We start from the raw sequence: 23,163 nt of genomic DNA on the forward strand, positions 1-23,163 counted from the left end.
GATCAAAAAATTAACACTAACAATTATTGTGTGTAATGCACGATTCATATTTAGTTCACGAGTTGCATAGCCAATGGTAAAAAAGAAAATAATATTACAAATGGCAGAGCCAATAATATCGATCGTCATCACAGCGCGCGACACGCGCGACACGTTGATCGATGCTCGATTACCGCTATTTCCTGAAAGTGAACGTTTGGATTCCAATCGTGAGATTCAGTGAAGTATTATAATCAATCAGCCGTTTTAACGGCTACAAAATAGAGAGGATACGACTGTACGGATACAAGAATTAAAACTGTAAGTATATGTATAATTGTGTAGTACATGTGTTTTACACGTATTTGTAAAAATTATTTGGGCAATTTTATAACCTAAAAATTTGATATTTTATTGATACATGTATTTCTTGTTATCAAACAAGAATAGAATACAATTAAGTGTACAGTACTATTTATTCATTTGCTTATCGTGATTATAATTTATTTTAAAACAAAGATGTAATTCTGCTTCGATAATATTGATTCTGTTTGAAATAAGTCATCATTGATGGAGAAATATTCACAATGTGCTGTTAGGGTAGATAATTTTATTGACATTTTTTGTTATAGTAATTATGACAAGCTAACAAAATGAATTATATATCTTATATATGTATGCATATTTTAGATTTCTGTGCTGAATCAAAATCATATACATATTCTCATCAGTAAAATATCATACTCTAACAACATATATAATATATTAATGTTATAATTTCCTACTCAACAAATGTAACTGTTATAAACAAGACACATTACATTGCAGTTACATATTATTGAATACGAAATTATAACATTATAATGTTATATGTTACTGTTATATTGTATTTTTATTGAGAATATGTAATTTTGATACAATATATGTAAAAATCTGAAAAATGCTTGATATATATCTAGTATATTATTGATTTTGTTAGCTTATAATTATTACTATTAACAAAAATGTCAATAAAAATGTTTAAAAATATAAATTAATTTCAAAAATGTGGCAGTGTTTAGCTTATGTGAATACATCTCAGCCAACGATGATTTTTGAATAGATTCAATATCAAAGCAGAACTATTTCATAATATATTTATAATATTTTTAAAAGAGATTATAATTACGATAAGCAAATAAATAAATACTGTACACTTAGGAATCTATTCTATATTTTAATGATATGTTGTTGTGTATCATTGCGCAGCTATTATATGATACACAAAATCTGTGCAGTAATGCATAACAACATTGTTAAAAGTTACAGAATAGGCTCCTTAAACTCTATTCTTGCTTGATAAAAAATATGTATTGTCATATAAATAAAATATTAATTTAATTTATTGTTAGCACATAGACTTAAAATATGAAAGTTTAAAATACAAATGCATCATGAACACATTCTTATTTTCTATATTCTTTAGAATAAGTACTTTTAAATATAAATTAAGACATTTTTTATTTTATAGAGTTTTAATTCTGGAGCGCAAGACCACCAGGTTTTGGGAGATTGCACTAGAGACTGTTATACAGAAAATAAAAAGTAAGTATGCCTAAAATTTCTACTAAATATTACAGGCGCGCAAAAGCCTGTACAGATATTTCAATAAATTTAATTAAATCTGATGATTTTGCTCAATTTTTAAATAAAAATAATGATATTAATAAAGAATTTATTACAACACCATGCATTGATGGTCACATTGAATTGGATAATGATTTCACTATTGAGATTGATAACATAGATAATAATATAGATAACAATATAGGTAATATAGATAACAATATAGCAGATAATATAGATAACAATATAGATAACAATATAGATGATATAGAAAATTTTGACTCAGATAATGATGAATCTGATAACAACAATGATTCGAATAATGAAAATACTTTGAATAACGATGAATTAATTAGTAATAAAAATTTCAATAATACAGCTAATGAATCTTCGTTAGCATCTCAATTAGCTACTTGGGCTCTGAAAAATAAAATTACTCATATTGCTCTGAATGAATTATTAGGTATTTTAAAGTCAAAACATAATGATTTGCCTTCGGATGCTCGCGTATTAATGAAAACTCCTAGAAAAATAGCTTTAAAAATTGTTGAACCAGGACATTATTTTCATTTCGGTTTAAATAATTGCGTTCAGAAACTTTTCATTTATAACTTTAAAAAATTTACAACAAGTAGAAGTTTATATAAATATTGATGACTTACCTCTTTTTAAAAGTTCAAATCAACAGTTGTGGCCAATATTATGCAGTTTAGTTGAAAATCGTTGTAAAGTAGGTATTGTAGGCATATATCACGGAGAAACAAAACCAAATGATGCAAATGTATTTCTAAAAGATTTTATTAATGAAGCTATCGATTTATCAACGCATGGTATAACAATAAATGAATCTAACTATCCTTTTAAAATTAAAGGTTTCATATGTGATACGCCTGCTAAGGCGTTTATTAAATTTACTAAAGGTCATACTGGTTATTATTCGTGTACAAAATGTCATATTGAGGGGGATTATATTAATGGTAGAGTTTGTTTTTCGAGTTTAAGAAAATTTCGTGATAGAACCGATTTTGAATTTAGATCAAAAACTCAAGAAGAACATCATGTAAATTTAAAAATTTCAGATCTTGAATTAATTAAAGATTTAAATATGATTAATGATTTTCCTGTAGAGCCAATGCATTTAATTGATCTGGGCGTTACAAGAACTTTAGTACATTTGTGGTGTTTTGGTAAACCACCAACAAAATTTTCTCATACACAAATTTCACAAATTTCTGATTTATTAATAAATCAAGTTAAAAATATTCCATTGGAATTCAATCGTAAACCGAGATCGTTACAAGAAAGTAGAAGGTGGAAGGCAACAGAATTCAGGCAATTTTTACTATACACAGGGCCTGTAGTTTTAAAATCTGTTCTCAGTCATGACAATTATCTCAATTTCATGTGTTTGAATGTTGCTGTAACTATTTTATCATCTCCTCATATTAAACATTTAGATTATGCTAATTCTCTTTTTAATTATTTTGTAAAATCTTTTATCATTTTGTATGGTAAAGACAATTGTACAATTAATATACATAATTTGTTACATGTATATGAGGATGTAAAAAAATTTAGTGTTTTACAAAATTACAGTGCCTACCCCTTCGAAAATCATATGCAAAAAATAAAAGGATATATTCGTAAAAAAGATAAACCGTTACAACAAATAATAAATCGTATACATGAAGAAAACTTCGTGGAATTAAACAAAGAAAATAAATTGAATATCGAACCCGAATTATTAAATAAACATAATAATGGCCCTTTAGATCGAAATTTATATAGAAGTCAGTGGGAAAATATAGTGTTTCCTAATTTTACTTTGAAAATAAAAGAACCAGATAATTGTTGTAGATTAAGCAATGGTGACATCATTTTAATTAAAAATATTGCTAGTATAGACAGTGAAAATGCAGTAATAATAGGAAATAAATATGAATCAATAACAGATTTTTATAATGAACTATGTAAATCTTCTGATTTAGGTATACATTTAGTGGAAAATATTAGTAAGAATCTCCAAAGGTGGAATATTAATGAAATATTGCATAAATGTGTCAGATTACAATTTAAAGATAAATTTGTTGTTTTTCCTTTACTTCACTCTTTATGATCGGATTATGATTTTATTTTTACATATTAAAAAATTTTAATTTAATATTATTTAAGTAATGTCGATTGAATTTTATATTTTATATTTAAGTAATGTTAATTCTATTTATAATATTTTGTAATTAAAATTGACAAATTATTAATAAAATATTAATATTAAATTATGAATATAAAATAATAAAAATATATTAATTATTCTTTTGTGAAATAAATTTTATTGATGGTATGATTCTACATTTATAATATTCGGAATTATTGTGATCTGGAATTATTGGGTCCATCCAGAAGTACGACCGCTCACTTCAAGGTCGTACTTCTGGATGCATCCAGTTATGTACAAATTGTTGAGAATGTGTAGAAAAATATGGCAAAAACGTGGACAATCGTCATTTTCACGGACGAAGATACCGTAGAAGCGGTTCCATCTAGTTGGTTAATTAACAATAAGTGTTATTGGCCATCGCTTCCATTTGATAAAATAACTGCAGCAATTAGAAATCACGAAGAACCAAAAACTTGTTGGCCCTCATATCCTGTTCGGATTCTAAGACATGGAACTTTCGGTAAATATATACTACTTATTATATTTTAATAAAAAAATTATTTATTGTATCTTGTTACGTTATATGTCACTTGTTATTTTGTTTCAGACAATTATTCAATAGCAAAAGAGAAATGTCGTAAAGCAGAATATTCTTCTGATATAAATTCTGATGTCAGCGGTAGATTAGCCGTGTCTAAAAGGAAAATCACAATAAAAACGTATGGCTCCTCATTTGAAGAGAGTAATTTATCGTCGTCAGACGATAATAACAATGACAACCAATTCGCCACTAAATTACCGACTCCTCCACGTATGAAACCAACAAACGGTTTGTATACATTTATCTATCTGATATATTAAAGAAATTTTATAAAAATTTTATAAATAAAATAAAACAGTAGCAATCAATTTATGAATTCAAAAATTTACATTTAAAGTTTGATCCTCAATTGTTTTTTTCTTCAGAAGACAATACTTTTATAAAAACCAAGCCGAAAAAAAAGAGCAATGATGAAGCTACTAATATTAGCACATTGTCAAATACTGAGAAATTTCGAAAGGGCACTTCAAAATCAAATGGTTTTCAAATTATTTTTATAATATATTTTCATAATAATTAACTGTGTCTAAAATATAAAATTATAATGTGTAGATTTTGATAATAACGAAGATTTGAATAGCAATGACCGGCCATTTATGAATGAATGCAAATGTTGTCCATTACATTTACAATACAATTGCGGTATGTATAGAGGATATCACTTAATTTGTACCCACTATTTACACAGTGATATTCCTCATGGAAAATCTTGTCAAAAAGTTCTGAACCATTTTTTTCTATAACATAATAAAGGAATAATTATTGAGTAAAATATAACCAAACAGCGCTGAGGTTTAGTTTAATGCGCGTCAATGAACCGCGGGTCTAATAGTGTGCGGCTCACTAACACACGCCAGGCTAAAGCTCGGCGCTATTTAACTATACTTTACTCAATAATTATTTCTTTATTGTTTTATAGAAAAAAAGGTTCAGAACTTTTTGACAAGGTTTTCCATGAGGAATATTACTATGTAAATAGTGGGCGCGAATTAAGTGACACCCGCCTGTATATTTAATCTACAGTTTATATATATTTTTTGTTAAACTTATTATCGAATTTACGTACTACGCGCGCGCATATGTTCAATAATTTATTAATAAATTCCATTTTTCTAGAGAAATATTTCAAAGAGATTATTCGTCAACAAAATATACTAAAAGCAAATATGTGGCAATACACAGATGCACTCCAGGAATTAACTACATCTATTAATAATCTCGCTGCAAATAATAATGTGAATCAAGTACAAGAAGAAATCTCCTTTTTGCAAATGTTTGATTTTCCTGCACGAACTGAAGAAGATTTAGCTCGTGTTGAGGAATATCTAAATTTAGAAAAAAATTTTAACGTTGCGGTAATTTTTTATAATATCTATTATTTTCAAATACATGCTATATTTTTTTACATTATATTACAATATTATTAGTTAAAAGTTTTAATTAATATATTATTCTTATTTTGAATTTTGCAGATGAATGAACTTTCAAAGATTGGTGGATATTCCATATATAATTTTATACAAAGAGCTTTACAGTTGGTAATAACAAATGATCTTGCAGCTACTTACAGCTGGTTAGGAAGGCGGGCAAAGAAAACATTTAATAAACTAAAAATAGCCGATTTAATAATTGGTAAATAGTTTATTAGATTATCTTTAACTTAACTTATTTAAAATCACTGTTTTAGATTGAAGATTATTGTTGAATCAATTGTAACTGACTTTTTTGTTAGTTATTTTCATTGTTGGTATTATAACTAAATATATTGTGTATTATTTGATATATACACTATAGCAGCGGTTCTTAACCTGGGGTTCGCGAACCTCTGGCGGTCCGCGATGTCCTCACAGGGGATCCGCAAAAGCTCGAAGAAATAGCGGAAAAAACACAAAGTTTACGAACTTATGTGTAATCCTCGTTGGAAAAGTAATGCAAAAACAATTACATGAAGTATATGAACCGTTTATCTCAGGCGTATATGTGCGTTTGGTCGAGCGGCACTTGGTTGCGCGCACACGGACGCATGACATAAGCCGTCCTTGATTGTGTGAGTCTGTGAGTCGCGTGTCATTTTTTTCTTGCATTACTCTTTCTGTATATGAGTAAATTTTAGCAGTAAAGACTAAAAGAAATACATGTAATAAAAATATTTTAATTCGGACAATTACAAAATAGAAAATAGATAACATTTTTAAATGTCCTAATAATTTTAATTATTGCGTTTAGACAAATAATTGGTTTATGCTGTTTTTCAACTTTAAATTAAGGTAAATGCGGATTCTTCCAGATTTTTTTTTCTAAAATGAAAATTTCTGAAAATTTATTTTCAAGAAACTTAATTTTACATTACTTAATACTTGGGAGGCTGCATGAAAATAATGTGATAAGAAGGGGTCCGCATCGTAAAAAAGGTTAAGAACCGCTGTACTATAATATATATATATATATATATATATATATATATATCAAATTATACTTTGTATATTTAATTATATTTAGTTATAATATTTATAATTATATATGTAGTTATAACACTATTAAATTCCATTAGAGAGTTAATAATATATACAGAGTATATCATTTTTTTAATATACACAGCAAAATATCTCTTAAACAATATATTTTAGAGAAAAATATTTCAGACAAAAGTTGTAGGATTTCGAAGGAGAAAGAAGTTGTTAAGAAGGCGTTAATAATCTATTTACATAAAAAAACAAGATAATTTTATTAAAAAAAAGACTTTCAAATAACTTAGAAACTCACCCTTTAGGAAAAAATTAATAGCACTAACTTTCTTCTTCGAAATTTTACAACTTTTGTCTGAAATATTTTTATACATTGTTCAAGAGATATTTGCTGTGTAAGTTAAAATGGAACATCTTGCATATCAAATTATACTTTGTATATTTAGATATATTTTGAACTTAGTGCAGAATTTTCTGCGCTTTTATAATTATTAAATATTTTTAATTTAAATTATTATATAAGTCCGTAGTGAACCGCGTGATTTCGATGATTCATTACTGAACAATTTCATCGACTCACTTCCTTTTTTTGACTTGCTGCTCATCAATGTCAAATAACCAAAACGAAATTTCATCAGTTGGTAAGAAATTAAAGAGTTTCTATGTATCATTAAAAGAAAAAGATTTTGTTTAATCTTTAAACACTGTTAGAAATATCACGTTTCTTACTAATAACTTATTTAAAAATTAAATTAATTATAATAATATCAAGGAATAAAAATCATACTATGAGAGACTAGACTGATCAAAACGTCAAGATAATTATCAAATAAAATAAAAAAATAAATATTAAAAAATATATAATAAATAAATATAAATAAAAATATATAACAAATAAAACAAATAATTTAGATAAATATATTATCTATGTACAATTTTCTAATTGTTAATTTGTTTTTAACATATTACAGGTTCTACTAAAAAGAGTATTCCAAACTCCACCAATAAAGATTGCGAAGAAGCGATTCAAAAATGGTTAAGAAGAGCAAAGGAACGCAGCAATAATAAGAATAAAAACCAAGGAGAAAATAACAACAATTAATTTTTTAATTTAATTATTATTGTAATATTATTATTCTTTTCAATTTTTATATATTGCTGTTCTTTCCAATTTAATATTTTTTTCTTTTAGTTTATATACTTTATAGTTTACACACACACATACACGTATATATATTAGTTTATGCATTTAGTTTATAAATTTGTTTAGTTTATGAGTTTTAGTTTATAGATATTTTGATAATAAAATATTGTGATATGCAATATGTAAAACAATGTGATATATGATACTTGTAAAGTTGAAAGTATATATAAGTACCATTGTGATAAAATGTTGATATGCAAAATATATATGAATTAATACATGTGATAGTGTAAAACATATAAAGTGTAATAATGTTTATTGGCGGATATTGATTCGTTTTTTGAGGTAAAAGGAGAATAAATTATTGCATATAATAAAATGTAATAATAATTTTCACCTTTTTATCTCAGGAAACAGAGATCAGTGTTTGCCAGTGTACATACAGAATAACAATATAAATCAAAAATAAATATTCTTCCAGTTTTCTATACAATTATTATTAATTATTACCAATTATTTAATTATTTATGAATTATACATGCGTAATAATTGTCCGAAGTATGTCCAGTTAAGATTCGAATTTCGTCCATAAAAGATCCAAAATTCATCCATTTGGTCCATAATTCGTTCATTTAAGATCCAAAATTTGTTCATTAGATCCATAGTTCGTCCATTTCAGGTCCATAGTTTGTCCATAGTTTGTCCAGTAAAGACGTCTTATGGATGTCCATTGGAGTTGCAAACGGACATACAATGGACGTCCTATAGACATCTACTGTATTCGATATGGACATACAATGGATGTACACTATGTCCAGCATGTACGTTCGTCGTACGTACATAGGACGTACTTGTGCTTATTGGGGTAGAATAAAAAGTGCATATATGTAAGGATTGAAATACTCTTAATCGTTACATTAAACTTTTATTTATCGTTCAAAAAATTTGCCGCTAGTTCTTTATCTTGCACAAAGAGATGAACGTCAATCTCTGTTTCTTTCAGCATTTCTTTGTCTTATTACAATTTTCGAAAATTTCTGCAAGGGTTAAAAAATAATTATCAACAAGACATGTTGTATTTGTGATGGAATTTATGTTAATTTCTATAATATATTTTAGTAAATCTTATATAAATTATAACGTAACTTTTCCATCAACCAATTTTGGTCCCATGTATTCATACTGAAAATAAGAATAATTTCAGTATGCTGTTTTTCAATTATTTATTAATTGCGGAGGGCTTTGAATTATTTTGCATATTTTTAAGAAGAATATTTAACAGAGGTTTAGAATTTTAATGAAATTGTGTATTGTATGTATGTATGTATGTGTGTGAATTTTATCTTGTTTTTTTTTAAATTAAAATATAAAATTGAATTATTCTTCACAGAGATCATCTTCCAGAAGATTAATATCTTTTAAACATCTTGCAACATTTCATTTTTTTTCTTATCATTAGATGTTGTCGTTACAATAATTTTGTGCACGAATAATTTCTGATGTACGAACAATTCTATGATTGTAATTCTATACATAATTTCTATCTAATTCGGTGACTTTAGATACGATGTAATGGATGACCTTTTTTTTATTTCCATTACACATAAGTAGTTTCTTGATTTTCAGTATACGTGTGAAAAAGATTGGAATTCTCTTTTTCTTTATCGCAAGTAAACAAGCGTATTGTACTAATTCGTCTTCACATTAATCATAAATAATAATTAAAGTATTGAAAAATTATAACTTCATATTTTTTCAGCGAACTCTGAACGATTCTGATTCTCATCAATAGTAAGGATTTAGTGTGAAATATTTATCATTTATTTAAACTGTCTTTTGTAATATTATCACGATATAACAGTGCTTAAATTTTTATTCTTCATAAGCTTGAATACTCTCTCATACACGAGTTTGGGCGCATCCTTAGCCCATATAAAATCCAGATGATTGAATTTGGGCCACGGCACTTCGTACATATCCACTACATTGGGAAGTATGCGGTACAATCTTTTCACATCCTTGAAGAAATACTTTTGTCAGTTATTGTTTTTGTCAGTTATTGCACGATTTCCTTTAAATTATCTTTCTGATTTTACATCAATACTTGACTTAGCTACACAATTAACACGAATAAATCTCTGCTAAGTACTGTATTGCTTACCACGGTATTAATTAGCAAGTCGTTAGAACCATAGAATAATGCGGTAGGTACCATGATATTCGCCAGATCGTAGTCCGGAGGTTCAGCCGAATTATACATCAACATATTTCTCGCGCGACCGTAATCATATTTGCGAAACTTGCCCGATTGGACTCCTTGAGCGCAGTGTTCTATTGCCTTAGCCGAGGCGCCTTCCAGTAAGTCACTTAAGATGATGGGTTGCAGGATCTAAGAATAAATAGAGAATAATAAAGATAGATACAAAGATATATATTAAGTTAAATCTACAGCATATATTCGAGCAAGTTAAAACATGATAATCGAAGCTTGGATGAAATTATACTTCGATCGCGATATTTGCGAAATTATGTACACACGTAATTAAATTGCCCGCGGTATTTGCAAAATTATGTACTCACGTAATTAAATTGCTCGCGATCATCACCCCATGTCATAGACATTATATTGTAGAAGAACTTGCGGGCGATGCTTTGATCGCAGATGTTTTTCAAAAGAAATCTCACAAAATCGCTCTGGAGAAATTCACCGTGGAAAAACAATTGCATCACCATCTGCAGTTGAAAATCTTTTAATCATCATGTAATTTATTTCTAATTCTTCTTTATTGAAGTTTTAACAATAATTTTAAGAATAAATTAATTAATTATTATCCAATTTTTTTAACAAATTACGCTAATTTATAAAAGCTTCGAGAGTTGCTTCAATTTTAATTTTAAATCATTGAAGAATATCTTGTTAAAATTGGAACCATAAATTCAATACATACGGCATAAACAAATAGGATGTGAAGCGTGAAAAGAGACGTAAGTTTTTGAATGTTTAGAATTAATTTTTTCGGAAATTTGTAAAAGAGGATCTATTGCATTTCTCATTTATATTTCATTGTGGGACAAATTCTCTTTTTCTATTTTGCAAGAAATTTCTTTCATTCTATCGATAGAACAAAAATTGACAAATAATACATTAAGTCAATAATATATAAAAAACGTAAGCAGTAAACAATAAGCATATGATCGTAGTATAAGTATTAATATGAATCGATTATTAGATTTAAGTAGTTAATCAAAAATATCGATTTCGTTACTGCTAACGTTATATAGCTTACATTTTTTTTTATATCCCGTAACATTTATTTCTAATGCCGTTAACATTATTTTTTTTTCTTTAGATAATAGTTTACGAACTTTATCTGTAACATAAAGAGTAAAATGTACTATATTGTTACGTCCAGTGAACGTCGCGATTCTTTTCTTTCTTCGAAACTGTACAAATACTATACAATAACTATATGTGCGGGTAACCCTTCCAGATATCTTATCCAAGGAAATGAAGAATAATAAATAAGTTCAGACTGCGCGGATGGCCAGTCGCTATAAACTAGAAATTTCTATTAAAATAAAGGCTGTCATAAAATCGAACTGCCGCATGTGCTTATAATTGGCACGTCCGGTAGAGTAGAGAATACAGTTCAAAACTCCAGAAACAAAGCGAAACTTTTTAAGAATGGCGCCAATGATAAACATATGTATATTTAAGCCTTGTAGCAGATATCTGAAACCAAGAGACAGGAAGTAATAAATAAATAAAGAAAACTAGAGCTAAGGATGGCCAGTCGTCATAAGTTAAAATCCCTAAACAAAGATCGCAATCGGAGCCGTCATAAAAAAATCTTACGGGTTGATATGTTATAGTACTCCAACGTAATATTTATTATGTATATACTATTGTACTCTCCAGTAGAAATTAAAATTATAGACTAAAACTCCCCCGTATGGTTCGACTGATGACCTCCGAACCATTGTAACACCCGCGAAATTTTCACTTAACACCTATATAAACTCACACCATGGAGTCCATATCGTTTATTCATTAAAAAAAAAATATATATATGTATTTACTTAAAGCATTTAATGTAATAATAAACTTTTACTTATAATTAATTTTATGACTCTTTGAATTATATATCTCGTTCTCTTTCCTCAATCCCGAGATCGCACAAGGTTCCGTCCCGCGTAAAAGGGATTAGGTTCCCTTACCGAAAAGGGACCACCGAGCGAATTGGCCTAGAAACGCAGCGTTAAAGGGACATCCGTCGGTCATTGACCTGTCAGGCCCTTCACAGTTCGCTCGACCCAATTCATACACACGCCCGTATAAAGTGTGTCATAGGGTAAGTAAGTTACGTTCTTCCATACAGCCCATCCTTTCCAGGGTGTGAACGTAACAATATATTTTATATTGTTTTTCAATTTCTTCGGGTATACATAATAAATAATAAATTATATACAGGGTGTTTCATTTTAATCCGACCAGTCGAATATCTCGAAAACCAAGCCCGGGAGAGAAAAATATTTCAGACAAAAGTTGTTTGGTTTCGAGGGGGCCATAAGATGGTATCATTGGTTTGACCTTGAAGAGTCATTTGAAGGTCACGTGAAGGTCACTTCAATTTTTTTAAATGGAACACCCTATATATTTTTGCACACTCTTCTAGCTTATCTCGAGAGCTTTCCAAAACACTATCATTAAGTACCTTTTCGTTAAGTACTTTTTGAGTTATGAGGGTTGAAATAATTTCTTAATTTTACATAAACCGTAAAATATCTTGTAAAATATTCACTTTTCGATTATCTTACCTTAATACTTTTATGTACAAAATATTGAGAGGAATCAATTGGTGTAAAAAAAACACATAGTTGTTTTTAAGAAAAAATATGGAATTGTTAATTGCAAATTACATATTTTTTCTTCAAAACAACTATGTGTTTTCTTTACACCAATTGATTCCTCTCATTATTTTGTACGTAAAAGTATTAAGGTAAGATAATCGAAAAATGAATATTTTACTAGATATTTTACGGTTTATGTAGAATTAAGAAATTATTTCAAGCCTCATAACTCAAAAAGTACTTAATGAAAAGGTACTTAATTATAGTGTTTTGGAAAGCTCTCGATGTCAGCTACAAGAATGTGCAAAAATATATAGGGTATTCCATTTAAGAAATTTAAGGTGACCTTTATGTGACCTTCAAATGACTGTTCAAGGTCAAATCATTGTCACCATCTTATGGGCCCCTCGAAACCAAACAACTTTTGTCTGAAATATTTTTCTCTCCCGGGCTTGGTTTTCGAGATATTCGACTGGTCGGATTAAAATGAAACACCCTGTATATAAAATTATATATATAAAATTCAACATCACTATAATATTGTATTATCACTATTATTTTACCTTAATCATCCTCCTGTAGGGAACTAAGAATCGTATCGGACTTTGCATATGTTTTAGAAAGATCGCTGATCCGAAGTTGATCATCATTTTCACCATTCGAGCGATTTCCGGACGCTCTGATGCCATTATATAAAAACAATTTGCGCCGTTAGAATGGCCAATACATGTGTGCAATGGTTGCGATCTCATGTTCGTGATAAATGTAATCATCGCGGATACATCATAGATGCCCATTTCGTCGCAGCTAATGAAAAATTCGACCAATATAAAATATAAAATATATAAAATATATAAATATGTACATATCTCTCTCTCACACACACACACACACAGAAAAAAAATATATATTGTATACATATATGTATATAATATATTAAGTGTTACCGCACATATAAGCAGAAACTAAAATTTTGCACAAAATATTATTTACATCATAAGTCAAGAAAAATAATAAATGCATTATGTTAGCTCAATTAACCCTTTCGTACCTCCGGCTTTCCCAGAAGAGATGCGTTTCATATAAAGACAGTTTATTAGGTTTTTGGGGATGCTGATTCCAAATTTACCATCAAAATTTAAATTCAAAATGGCAGATTTAAGATGGCGACCATGAAAAGCTTAAATATCAATATATTTAAAATATGAGCTTGGATTTTTGTTTAAATATATATTATGGTTTTTCTGAATGTACACACACACACACACGCACACACACACACGTTCGATTCATGGCGTGTTGTACACTTTTTTTTGCAAGCCGCGCATCTGCCGTGAGACTTGGATGCCCGTCGCACGCGTCATCTTACTTCGCATACACTTTGATTACACATATAAATTATTATATTTATCATAATAAAGGTGTAATCACATTTAAATAAAACTTTAAGTTTATTATTAGCGCATAAATTCTATGATTTTTCAACATAATATACGGTTATTCTTCACTCTCTAAAAGTTTGATTTTTTGCAAAGTTTAGATAATTATATTTTATTGTAAACATTATATTTCAAAGTGCGCGATTTTTTTCCACGTAGCTTGAACCTTCTTCTTTAAAATAAGCCAAGGTAAAAGTTGATAGGATTATTTGTTCAAAAGTTATGATTTTTTTCTTAGGTGGGACATATATGTCCCGGAGGTACGAAAGGGTTAAATAATGTGAGATATTTTGAAGATAATGCATTTTCGAAAATATAAGTAAATATATATAAAAGTTAGTACACAAATTCTTGCGTATCATGTCAAATTATAATTGTAATGATATTTTATAATAATTATTATTATCTTATTTTTAGAACACACCATTATTCCTATGCTTTTACCTAAAATCCCAAAATGCCGGATTCGACGGAGATAGGGAAATATGTGCCTTCGAGTAGGTAGTACCACGAAAATTCCCCAACCAAACATCGTATCCCTGATTTGCTAGTAAATAAGCTAAAATAAAAAAAAGTGTTGTAATATCATATTATATATAATATTAACTTCTAAATTTTGTGGCATTCTTTTACGACAGAAATAAAATTAATGAAGTTATAGCAGTTTTGCGATACATGTATGCGTTTAAAAATTGGTTAATGATCATACGAAATGCTTTGCCTTTGCCAGGAATAAGCCATTTAGAGGAGCCGCATGTAAGACCGTGCAGCAGCAGCACGGATAAAGAATCGTTGCCACCTGGGATACGATGTAATGTCAAGAGATAGCCGTCCTCCGTCATTATAACGTGAATTTCCACAGAATAACCAGCTTTTCTTATCATCTCCGGCTGAAAGAAGAAAGCTGTGTAAGAAAAAGGAAAAGTTGGCCTAAACTTGAAATAAATTTGTGCGACAACAAGTGCATATTATATTTATTTTCAAATAAATAGGGCAATTCCCTACAATACAAATAATACAAATATAATAAAAAAATTAAAAAGAAAATGGCATAAGAGCCAACGCGCGGTAGTTGGAGCGCAGAGAAGCAACAACACTTCTTTCTTTTTTTCCAGTATTAGTTTATTAAAAAACACATTATAATAACAAAAAACGTACGTTTCGGATCATCTTTTGATTCTTCTTCAGCGCGATGTTAACAATATATGTTACAGATAGTGACGCGTTACATTAAACGAATTTGTTCTCGACGCGTAGGTGACGCTAAATTGCGTCCCGCGGAGGTCTAGTAAGCGCTCTGCTTCCAATAGTCAATTAAATATACTATAGTTATGCTATGCGACGTCACAGCAGATCTAACAAATCGAGTAAAAATAATAAAATCAATACCGAAAGATATTACACGTGAATAAGCTTTTTTGCTTAAATTAATAGTAATTAGAAGCATGGCTCACCAGATTCCGCGCTTTTTACAATTAATAATATAGTATACCGCTGTGCGCCTCATGTCGGTTCGAGATTCAATGACGAACTGTATAAATATGTCCTCGGTTGTTAGGACGTAAACATGGATTCAACCAAGGACATGCGCAGTTGACTCAACGATAATAAACATACCGACGCATGAACGAACGCCTCATATTTTCGATAAATTATCGATTATCGTCGCAAATGTATGATGCAAGCCCTCTGTATCACTCTGCAAGTTCAAGCTATTTTTTTGGCGCTTGATAAACAACATTTCAGAGACAAGCCTTTTGCCCAACGAGGACTCCCTGTCCAAAATCTCAGATTCTTTCCAATTAAAATCATGACCGAATTCCAGTCTGTGATTAGTTATAACCGAAGGTTGTGACGTATTTCGTCGAATATGATTTTGGTGTTCAGAAATTCGTTTCTTTAACTGTCTGCCAGTTTGGCCGACATATGACGCATCGCAATCATTGCACGAGAAATATAATACTATAATACAAATATAATACTATAATATCTAAAAAATATGAAGAATCAATGTGTGTATATGTAAAATTATAATAGTAAAAATAAACATGAAATTTAAATCAAAATCAAATCGACATTAATTTTAATTAAGTGTGATTGTACAGTAATTTGTAGCAATTGCAGATATCCTTTCGCGCAATAGAATATGAAACTCGATACAAATGAATTCAAAACATATTTTAAAAAATTAATTTTTTTATATATATTTTTTTATATAATTTTTATTCATCTCTTAAATTAGTTTTTAATTAAATTTAAATCAATTTGAAATTAAAATAAATATTAATAACTGTTGCAATAATTATTTTTAATGACTATCTCTGACAGGATCATAATATATAAATTATATTTATTTTTAATCGTTTTAAACAAAATATTATATAAATATCATTAGAGCGACATAGTAAGACACACATACACACATATACACGCACTCAGAGGTACGTATATATACACATATTATTATATATTTTATAAAAGAAAAAATCTTTAATGTTAATTGAGTAGTATTAATTAGTACTAATTAAATCTACTTTTAAAGAGCTACCAAAGTATATACAAATACTATTTCATATATGTTTAAAAATTGTATATAATTTTGCGGAATTACTATTTTCCTTATAAAAGAATTAGTAGCGGCATAAGATCACTTGTTATCATTTTTAACACCATTGAAGAAGTTTCTCAAAATATTAATGATTTTAATCCTCGTTTCTATGAATGAAAACTTTTATTTACCGTGTTAACAATGACATCAGAATTGAATTCGGTCTTCGACCAAATAGTCCATATTATTCTCTTCAAGAGAATGCTTAACTGAGGGATCACATTTGCTAGGGCCGCACTAAAACGACCATAAACGACCATAAACGACAGCAAATACATGATAAATTTCATCTCACCCACGAATGATTCAACAAACAGTAAAAGAAAACGGACAATTCGAGAGTTTTTCAGGTGAAATATATGTTATTGAAAATAAAGCAGAATACGCGCTCGGTCCGCGAACGCGATATGAATACTACTGCGCTTAACTAATGCTTGTAATCATATTAAAACGAATCATCATTGCGTTTATGACTATTTCTTATCATATGGAAAAAAAAAGAGATATTATGCACTTTTAATCATACAATCAACATTCAGAAAAATAAAAATATGAATACATACATATATACAAGATAAATTGTCAGACTTGCAGCATAAAATAAAAAGCGCATACATATACAGGGTGTTTCATTTTAATCCGACCAGTCGAATATCTCGAAAACCAAGCCCGGGAGAAAAATATTTCAGACAAAAGTTGTTTGGTTTCGAGGGGGCCATAAGATGGTGACAATGATTTGACCTTAAACAGTCATTTGAAGGTCACATAAAGGTCACCTTAAATTTCTTAAATGGAATACCCTATATATTTTTGCACATTCTTGTAGCTGACATCGAGAGCTTTCCAAAACACTATAATTAAGTACCTTTTCGTTAAGTACTTTTTGAGTTATGAGGCTTGAAATAATTTCTTAATTCTACATAAACCGTAAAATATCTAGTAAAATATTCATTTTTCGATTATCTTACCTTAATACTTTTACGTACAAAATAATGAGAGGAATCAATTGGTGTAAAGAAAACACATAGTTGTTTTGAAGAAAAAATATGTAATTTGCAATTAACAATTCCATATTTTTTCTTAAAAACAACTATGTGTTTTTTTTACACCAATTGATTCCTCTCATTATTTTGTACATAAAAGTATTAAGGTAAGATAATCGAAAAGTGAATATTTTACAAGATATTTTACGGTTTATGTAAAATTAAGAAATTATTTCAACCCTCATAACTCAAAAAGTACTTAACGAAAAGGTACTTAATGATAGTGTTTTGGAAAGCTCTCGAGATGAGCTACAAGAATAAGTAATAAAAAATAGGGGGTCCCATTCAAAAAATTCTAGGTGACCTTGCTCTGACCTTGGCAACGCCACTCAAGATTAAACTCATAGCGCCGGTAAACAGATCTTTTGAAATCCTACAACTTTGGTTCGAAACATTTTTCTTAGAAACGTTTCGTTTTTGAGATATTTGACCGTTTCCAGACTTTTCTAACACCCTGTGTATAATACGAACTTTCAAACTTTTGGCATTTTTACGACAGAAACGAAATTAGTGATATGATAACGGTTTTGTGATACATATTTGAATTTAAAAATTGATTGACGATCATACCCAATGCTTTGCCTTTGCCAAGAACAACCCAGTCAGCGGAGCTGCATAAAAAACCATTCTATTACATAAATATTTTCCTTATCTTCGTTATGTGTGTTAAAAATATTGGGAATTTTCTTTCTCTTTATCACAGTCGCAAAATGTGAGACGATTCTGAAGGATATAAATATTTGTAAAGGATGCTGATAAAGAATAATAACGATCGATTTTCGCAGAAGCTGAAAACGTATTGAAAAAACAGGGAAGTATATATTTTAGATAAAATTATATATATTTATACATGGTTTATATATTTGAACAATTTTCTCCTCAGTGATTTCATGTAACTACTATTGAGAAAATACATAGATAAGTCGATAAGCGTACATGTAATAAATCGCACAAATATCGATCTAAGAATTATATACATCATTTAACTAATCAATTATATCGCTTAACATCTTTTCGTACTCATATTATATATATATATATATATATATATATATATATCTAAGAAAAATAAATAGAGAATAATAAAGATATATACAAAGATATATGTTAAGTTAAATCTACAGTAGTCGAGCAAGTTGAAACATGATAATCGAAGCTTGGAATTATATTTCGATCGCGAAATTATGTACTCACGTAATTAAACTGCTCGCAATCACCACCCTATGTCATAGACATTATATCAGATCTTTCCGGCGATGCTTTGGTCGCAGATATGTTTCAAAAGAAATTTCACAAAATCGCTCTGGAGAAATTCACCGTGGAAAAACAATTGCATCACCATCTGCAGTTGAAAATCTTTCAATCATAATGTAATTTCTAATTCTTCTTTATTGAAGTTTTAACAATAATTTTAAGAATAAATTAATTAATTGTTATCCAAATGTTTTAACAAATTACGCTAGTTTATAAAAGCTTCGAGAGTTGCTTCCATTTTAATTTTAAATCATTGAAGAATATCTTGTTAAAATTGGAATCATAAATTCAATATATACGGCATAAACAAATAGGATATGAAGCATGAAAACAGACGTAAGTTTTTGAATGTTTAGAATTAATTTTTTCGGAAATTTGTAAAAAGGGATCTATTGCATTTCTCATTTATATTTCATTGTGGAACAAATCTTCTTTTTCTATTTTGCAAGAAATTTCTTTCATTCTATCGATAGAACAAAAATTGACAAATAATACATTAAGCCAATAATATATAAAAAACATAAGCAGTGTAAACAATAAGCATATGATATAGTACAAGTATTAATATGAATCGAATTTTAGATTTAAATAGCTAATCAGAAATATCGATTTCGTTACTACTAACGTTATATAACTTACATTTTTTTATATGCCGTATTTATTTCTAATGTTGTTAACATTATTTTTTCTTCTTTAGATAATAGTTTACAAACTTTATTTGTAACAAAAAAAAATAAAATGTACTCTATTTTTTATGTTGTTTTTCAATTTCTTCAGGTATACATGATAATAAATTATATACAAGGTGTATCTGAAATGATGCACTAAACTTTAGGAACGTATTCTAGAGGTCAAAATAAGACTTTTTTTTTCTTATGAACATGGGTCCGCAAATGAACCCCCCTCCGAGCTAAAATTCGAAAATGTGTGAAATTGACCAAACACCCGCAACGCAAATTTATTTATCTCTCAAGAGAGGGTGATAGGTAACGTCAAAACCTTTTTTTTCTTTTCTGAAATACAGCCAATTTTTAATTTTTTCCCCAAACTTTAGGGGCCTCTAGCTCGGAGGGGGGTTCATTTGCGGACCCATGTTCATAGGAAAAAAAGTCCTCTAGAATATGCTCCTAAAGTTTAGTGCATCATTTCAGATACACCCTGTATATAAGATATATATATATATATATATATATATATATATATATATATATCAGATAGGTTGAAAAGCTCTGGAGCTAAAATTGTTATTAACTATTTTGGTCTCCATAGAATTGCCATTGCAAAATCATAATTATAATTCAGGAACTTGACAAAGTAACGTAAACCAAGTCTTCTATCCCGACAAAAACAGTACGTGAAATCCACGTTATTACCACGTAGACTAATATCGTTGAATCCACGTGGATATTCGAGTGGATAATCCGCTCAAAAACGGTACTAGAATCTACGTGGAATCTATGTGAAAATTTCATGAACTTTCGAGACATATTACTTTTTTCATTTTTGATAAGTGAATATCTTGGACATTTATAAAAGTATATAAATACACTCAGCCATAAGAATAATTTTATTTTTATTTATATTTTATTTTTAATATACGCAATAAATAAGCTATCTCCCATTTATCCGTTTAATTTCAAATAATCTGTTCCATATACTGAATCCCAACAAGCGATCCACATTATTAAACAAATTATTTTAAATTAAATCAGTTTATTAAATTAAACTGACTAAAGTACCGTCTACAATGAAAATAATATCGGTGGAGTGGACGGTGGAGTAAAGCGTAAGACTAGGAGTAATGCGAAATGGAAAAAAACCATTCGCTTACGCCTTACTCCACTGTCCACTCCACCAATATTACTTCCATCGTAGACGGTCCTTAAAAGAAAAAATAAACTTCGGACCGTGTTAGTATCAGTTCTTTATATACACTTTATTACGAAAAGTTGAATACGAGTTAGCTAATTTGATGCAGCGCCGCAAAGCGAGGAAGCATATTCTATATACATATGTACTATTACATATTTAGAAACATGCAGATATAATCATTTTTTTAGCAAACTTTTTTATCTTTCTGAAAGATTTCAGAAATATTGCAAATACAATATTATATAAAATATAAATATTATAATATTATAATATAATTATAAAAAACATGATGCAGGTATATTTCTGAAATATTTCAGATACAAAATTACAATTGAAAAATTTTAATAAAATATCTTTTAACATTACAATATTACCGAGTCGTTGAATGATTAATCATAATTTCAATAGAAATATCCACATGAAATCTACATTGATATTTCGAGAATAAAGTACCTCGATGTAATAATGAAAAAAGAAAGTTGTATCCACGTAGACAATTGGATAAATCTGCATCCATGTAAGCCACGTAAAATACGTGGATTCGACGAGGATGTGACGTAACTGTTTTTGTCGGGATATACGTGTTTTTTCTTGAGATGCATTTATGAGATTGCGGTATTCGTATAAATTTCACGAAAAGAGAAACATTTTTAGTGATTTGAGACATCGACTCTATCATTATCTAACAAAATATCAAAGTGTTTATTATTATTTTTTACATGAAAATGAATACAAGAATATCAATTTCATTAATAAATGAATCGTGCTTTATTTTTAAGGATATTTGTATTTTTTTTGTTTCAAGAGTACGTAATCCTTTATTGCGAAAATAAAGAAATAAAAATAAAAAAATAATAAAAATAAAATAAAAATAAAAAAATATTTCTTATAAAATGAAAATGTTTGGTACCTTTATACCGTTGTGCGTAACATTTATATTTGCTGAGAAAATGATATTATAACAAAAATAACAATTTACGAAGGAGCATAATAAAAATAGGGAATACAACAAGTTTTAAGTTGTCAATGGAATACGTTTAATATATTGTATGCTGACGATATGTATCGCGAAACTGCTGACAAACTGTTACTGTACAAAAATATTTAACAGCATTGCCACAATTTTCATCTATGAATAATAAATTATTGCTCGTCCAAATGTAATTGTCGATCAATCATGAATAATTTAATGTCCCCCTTTAAGTTAAAAATACAGAAAAAGGTGAAATAGGAAGACAAAATACTTAACATTAAAATGTTGGTTTTTTTATTATGCACATTCGTATTTCATGTCAAATATTACCAATAAATTCGTTGAGTAAAGGCTGATCCTCCCAGTAGAACACTTTGTTAGAGAAAATAAAAAATTGCAGAAAATTAATTGTAAAAGTCGTGAGCGGTTCTAAGTAAATCTACCATTTTTCTTTTCATACTTAAGCGGTAAAAAATGTAAAGAAAAATTAAGTAACGCGATTTTACCAGTAATCGAGATATCAGAATCATGCATACGCATATAATATAATTGATCTATAAGGAATCTCAAGTAATTAAAATTTCGCGATATGATAAATAGGCTTGCACAATAAACCGGTATAACAAATATATACTTGAATATCGCGTATCGGGCCATGAATCGATTCCATAAAATAAATAACAACTTTATTCCATACGACGAAGGTGATAAATATCAAGCAGACCGTTATTATATAAAGAAATAGACATGTGACATTCTTCCATAATAAACTTGATAAAGGATAACGGGCCCTTGCGTAACTCGTACATTATCTGCTTCCATAATGACTAGAAGTGATTTAGAAACAAGTTTGCAAGATTAATTCTTGTCCAATGCTTATAACATGCGCATTAGAACTTTTCGATTTTCACAATCCAAATAAAGAAAATTTTTTTGAACAGCAACGAACGTTCGCCTTTTATTATTGTAATTTGAGTCTTATAATAAAAATACTAATAAAAAAAAGGAGGAAGTGTAGTTTCTTCCCTATGCTCCAACTATCGCGCTGTGGCACTTATGTGCCATTTTCGATTTAATTTTTGATTCATATTTTTATTTTTGGAAATGTCTTGCTCGTATGATTAATAATACAATATTTTTTAATATCTTTTAATATCATTTTCTCATTCTT

At 28.7% G+C, this 23,163-nt stretch overlaps 2 protein-coding genes across 9 annotated transcripts in view; one reads left to right on the top strand and one right to left on the bottom strand.

Annotated features, from left to right (window-relative positions):
• LOC145965271 (lipase 3-like) overlaps positions 1-23,163 on the bottom strand; it is a 175,743-nt gene that overhangs the window by 108,696 nt on the left and 43,884 nt on the right. Inside the window, exons 1-6 of one of the 3 annotated variants that reach the window (XM_083088698.1) lie at positions 16,982-17,512; positions 14,952-15,132; positions 14,687-14,801; positions 13,367-13,610; positions 10,533-10,685; positions 10,165-10,341 (exon numbers count right to left, since the gene is read on the bottom strand). In XM_083088698.1, coding sequence (XP_082944824.1) covers positions 10,165-10,341; positions 10,533-10,685; positions 13,367-13,610; positions 14,687-14,801; positions 14,952-15,132; positions 16,982-17,140 — 1,029 coding nt within the window. In that variant the 5' untranslated portion in view covers positions 17,141-17,512. Of the gene's footprint in view, positions 1-10,164; positions 10,342-10,532; positions 10,686-13,366; positions 13,611-14,686; positions 14,802-14,951; positions 15,133-16,981; positions 17,513-23,163 lie in introns of those variants that run through there. The other 2 variants (XM_083088699.1, XM_083088700.1) reach the window with 2 other exon arrangements.
• On the top strand, positions 2-8,232 carry LOC145965296 (uncharacterized). Of its 6 annotated transcripts, XM_083088742.1 has the most exons (10): positions 13-300; positions 1,490-1,563; positions 4,058-4,262; positions 4,350-4,571; positions 4,709-4,822; positions 4,896-4,985; positions 5,460-5,698; positions 5,816-5,975; positions 7,332-7,449; positions 7,780-7,920. In XM_083088742.1, the coding sequence occupies exons 3-9, from the start codon at positions 4,064-4,066 to the stop codon at positions 7,424-7,426; spliced, it is 1,119 nt and encodes a 372-aa protein (XP_082944868.1). In that variant the 5' UTR covers positions 13-300; positions 1,490-1,563; positions 4,058-4,063; the 3' UTR covers positions 7,427-7,449; positions 7,780-7,920. The 6 variants fall into 6 exon arrangements, with proteins under 6 accessions (XP_082944871.1, XP_082944867.1, XP_082944870.1 ...); XM_083088741.1 differs by lacking the exon at positions 7,332-7,449 and having other exon boundaries at positions 3-300; positions 4,712-4,822; positions 7,780-8,232; XM_083088744.1 differs by lacking the exon at positions 7,332-7,449 and having other exon boundaries at positions 10-300; positions 5,526-5,698; positions 7,780-8,232.

Source organism: Camponotus vicinus, unplaced genomic scaffold, assembly GCF_025532165.1.
Source record: "Camponotus vicinus isolate PSW18456_S1 unplaced genomic scaffold, iyCamVici1.0 SCAF_14, whole genome shotgun sequence".
Classification (NCBI taxonomy): Eukaryota; Metazoa; Arthropoda; class Insecta; order Hymenoptera; family Formicidae; genus Camponotus; species Camponotus vicinus.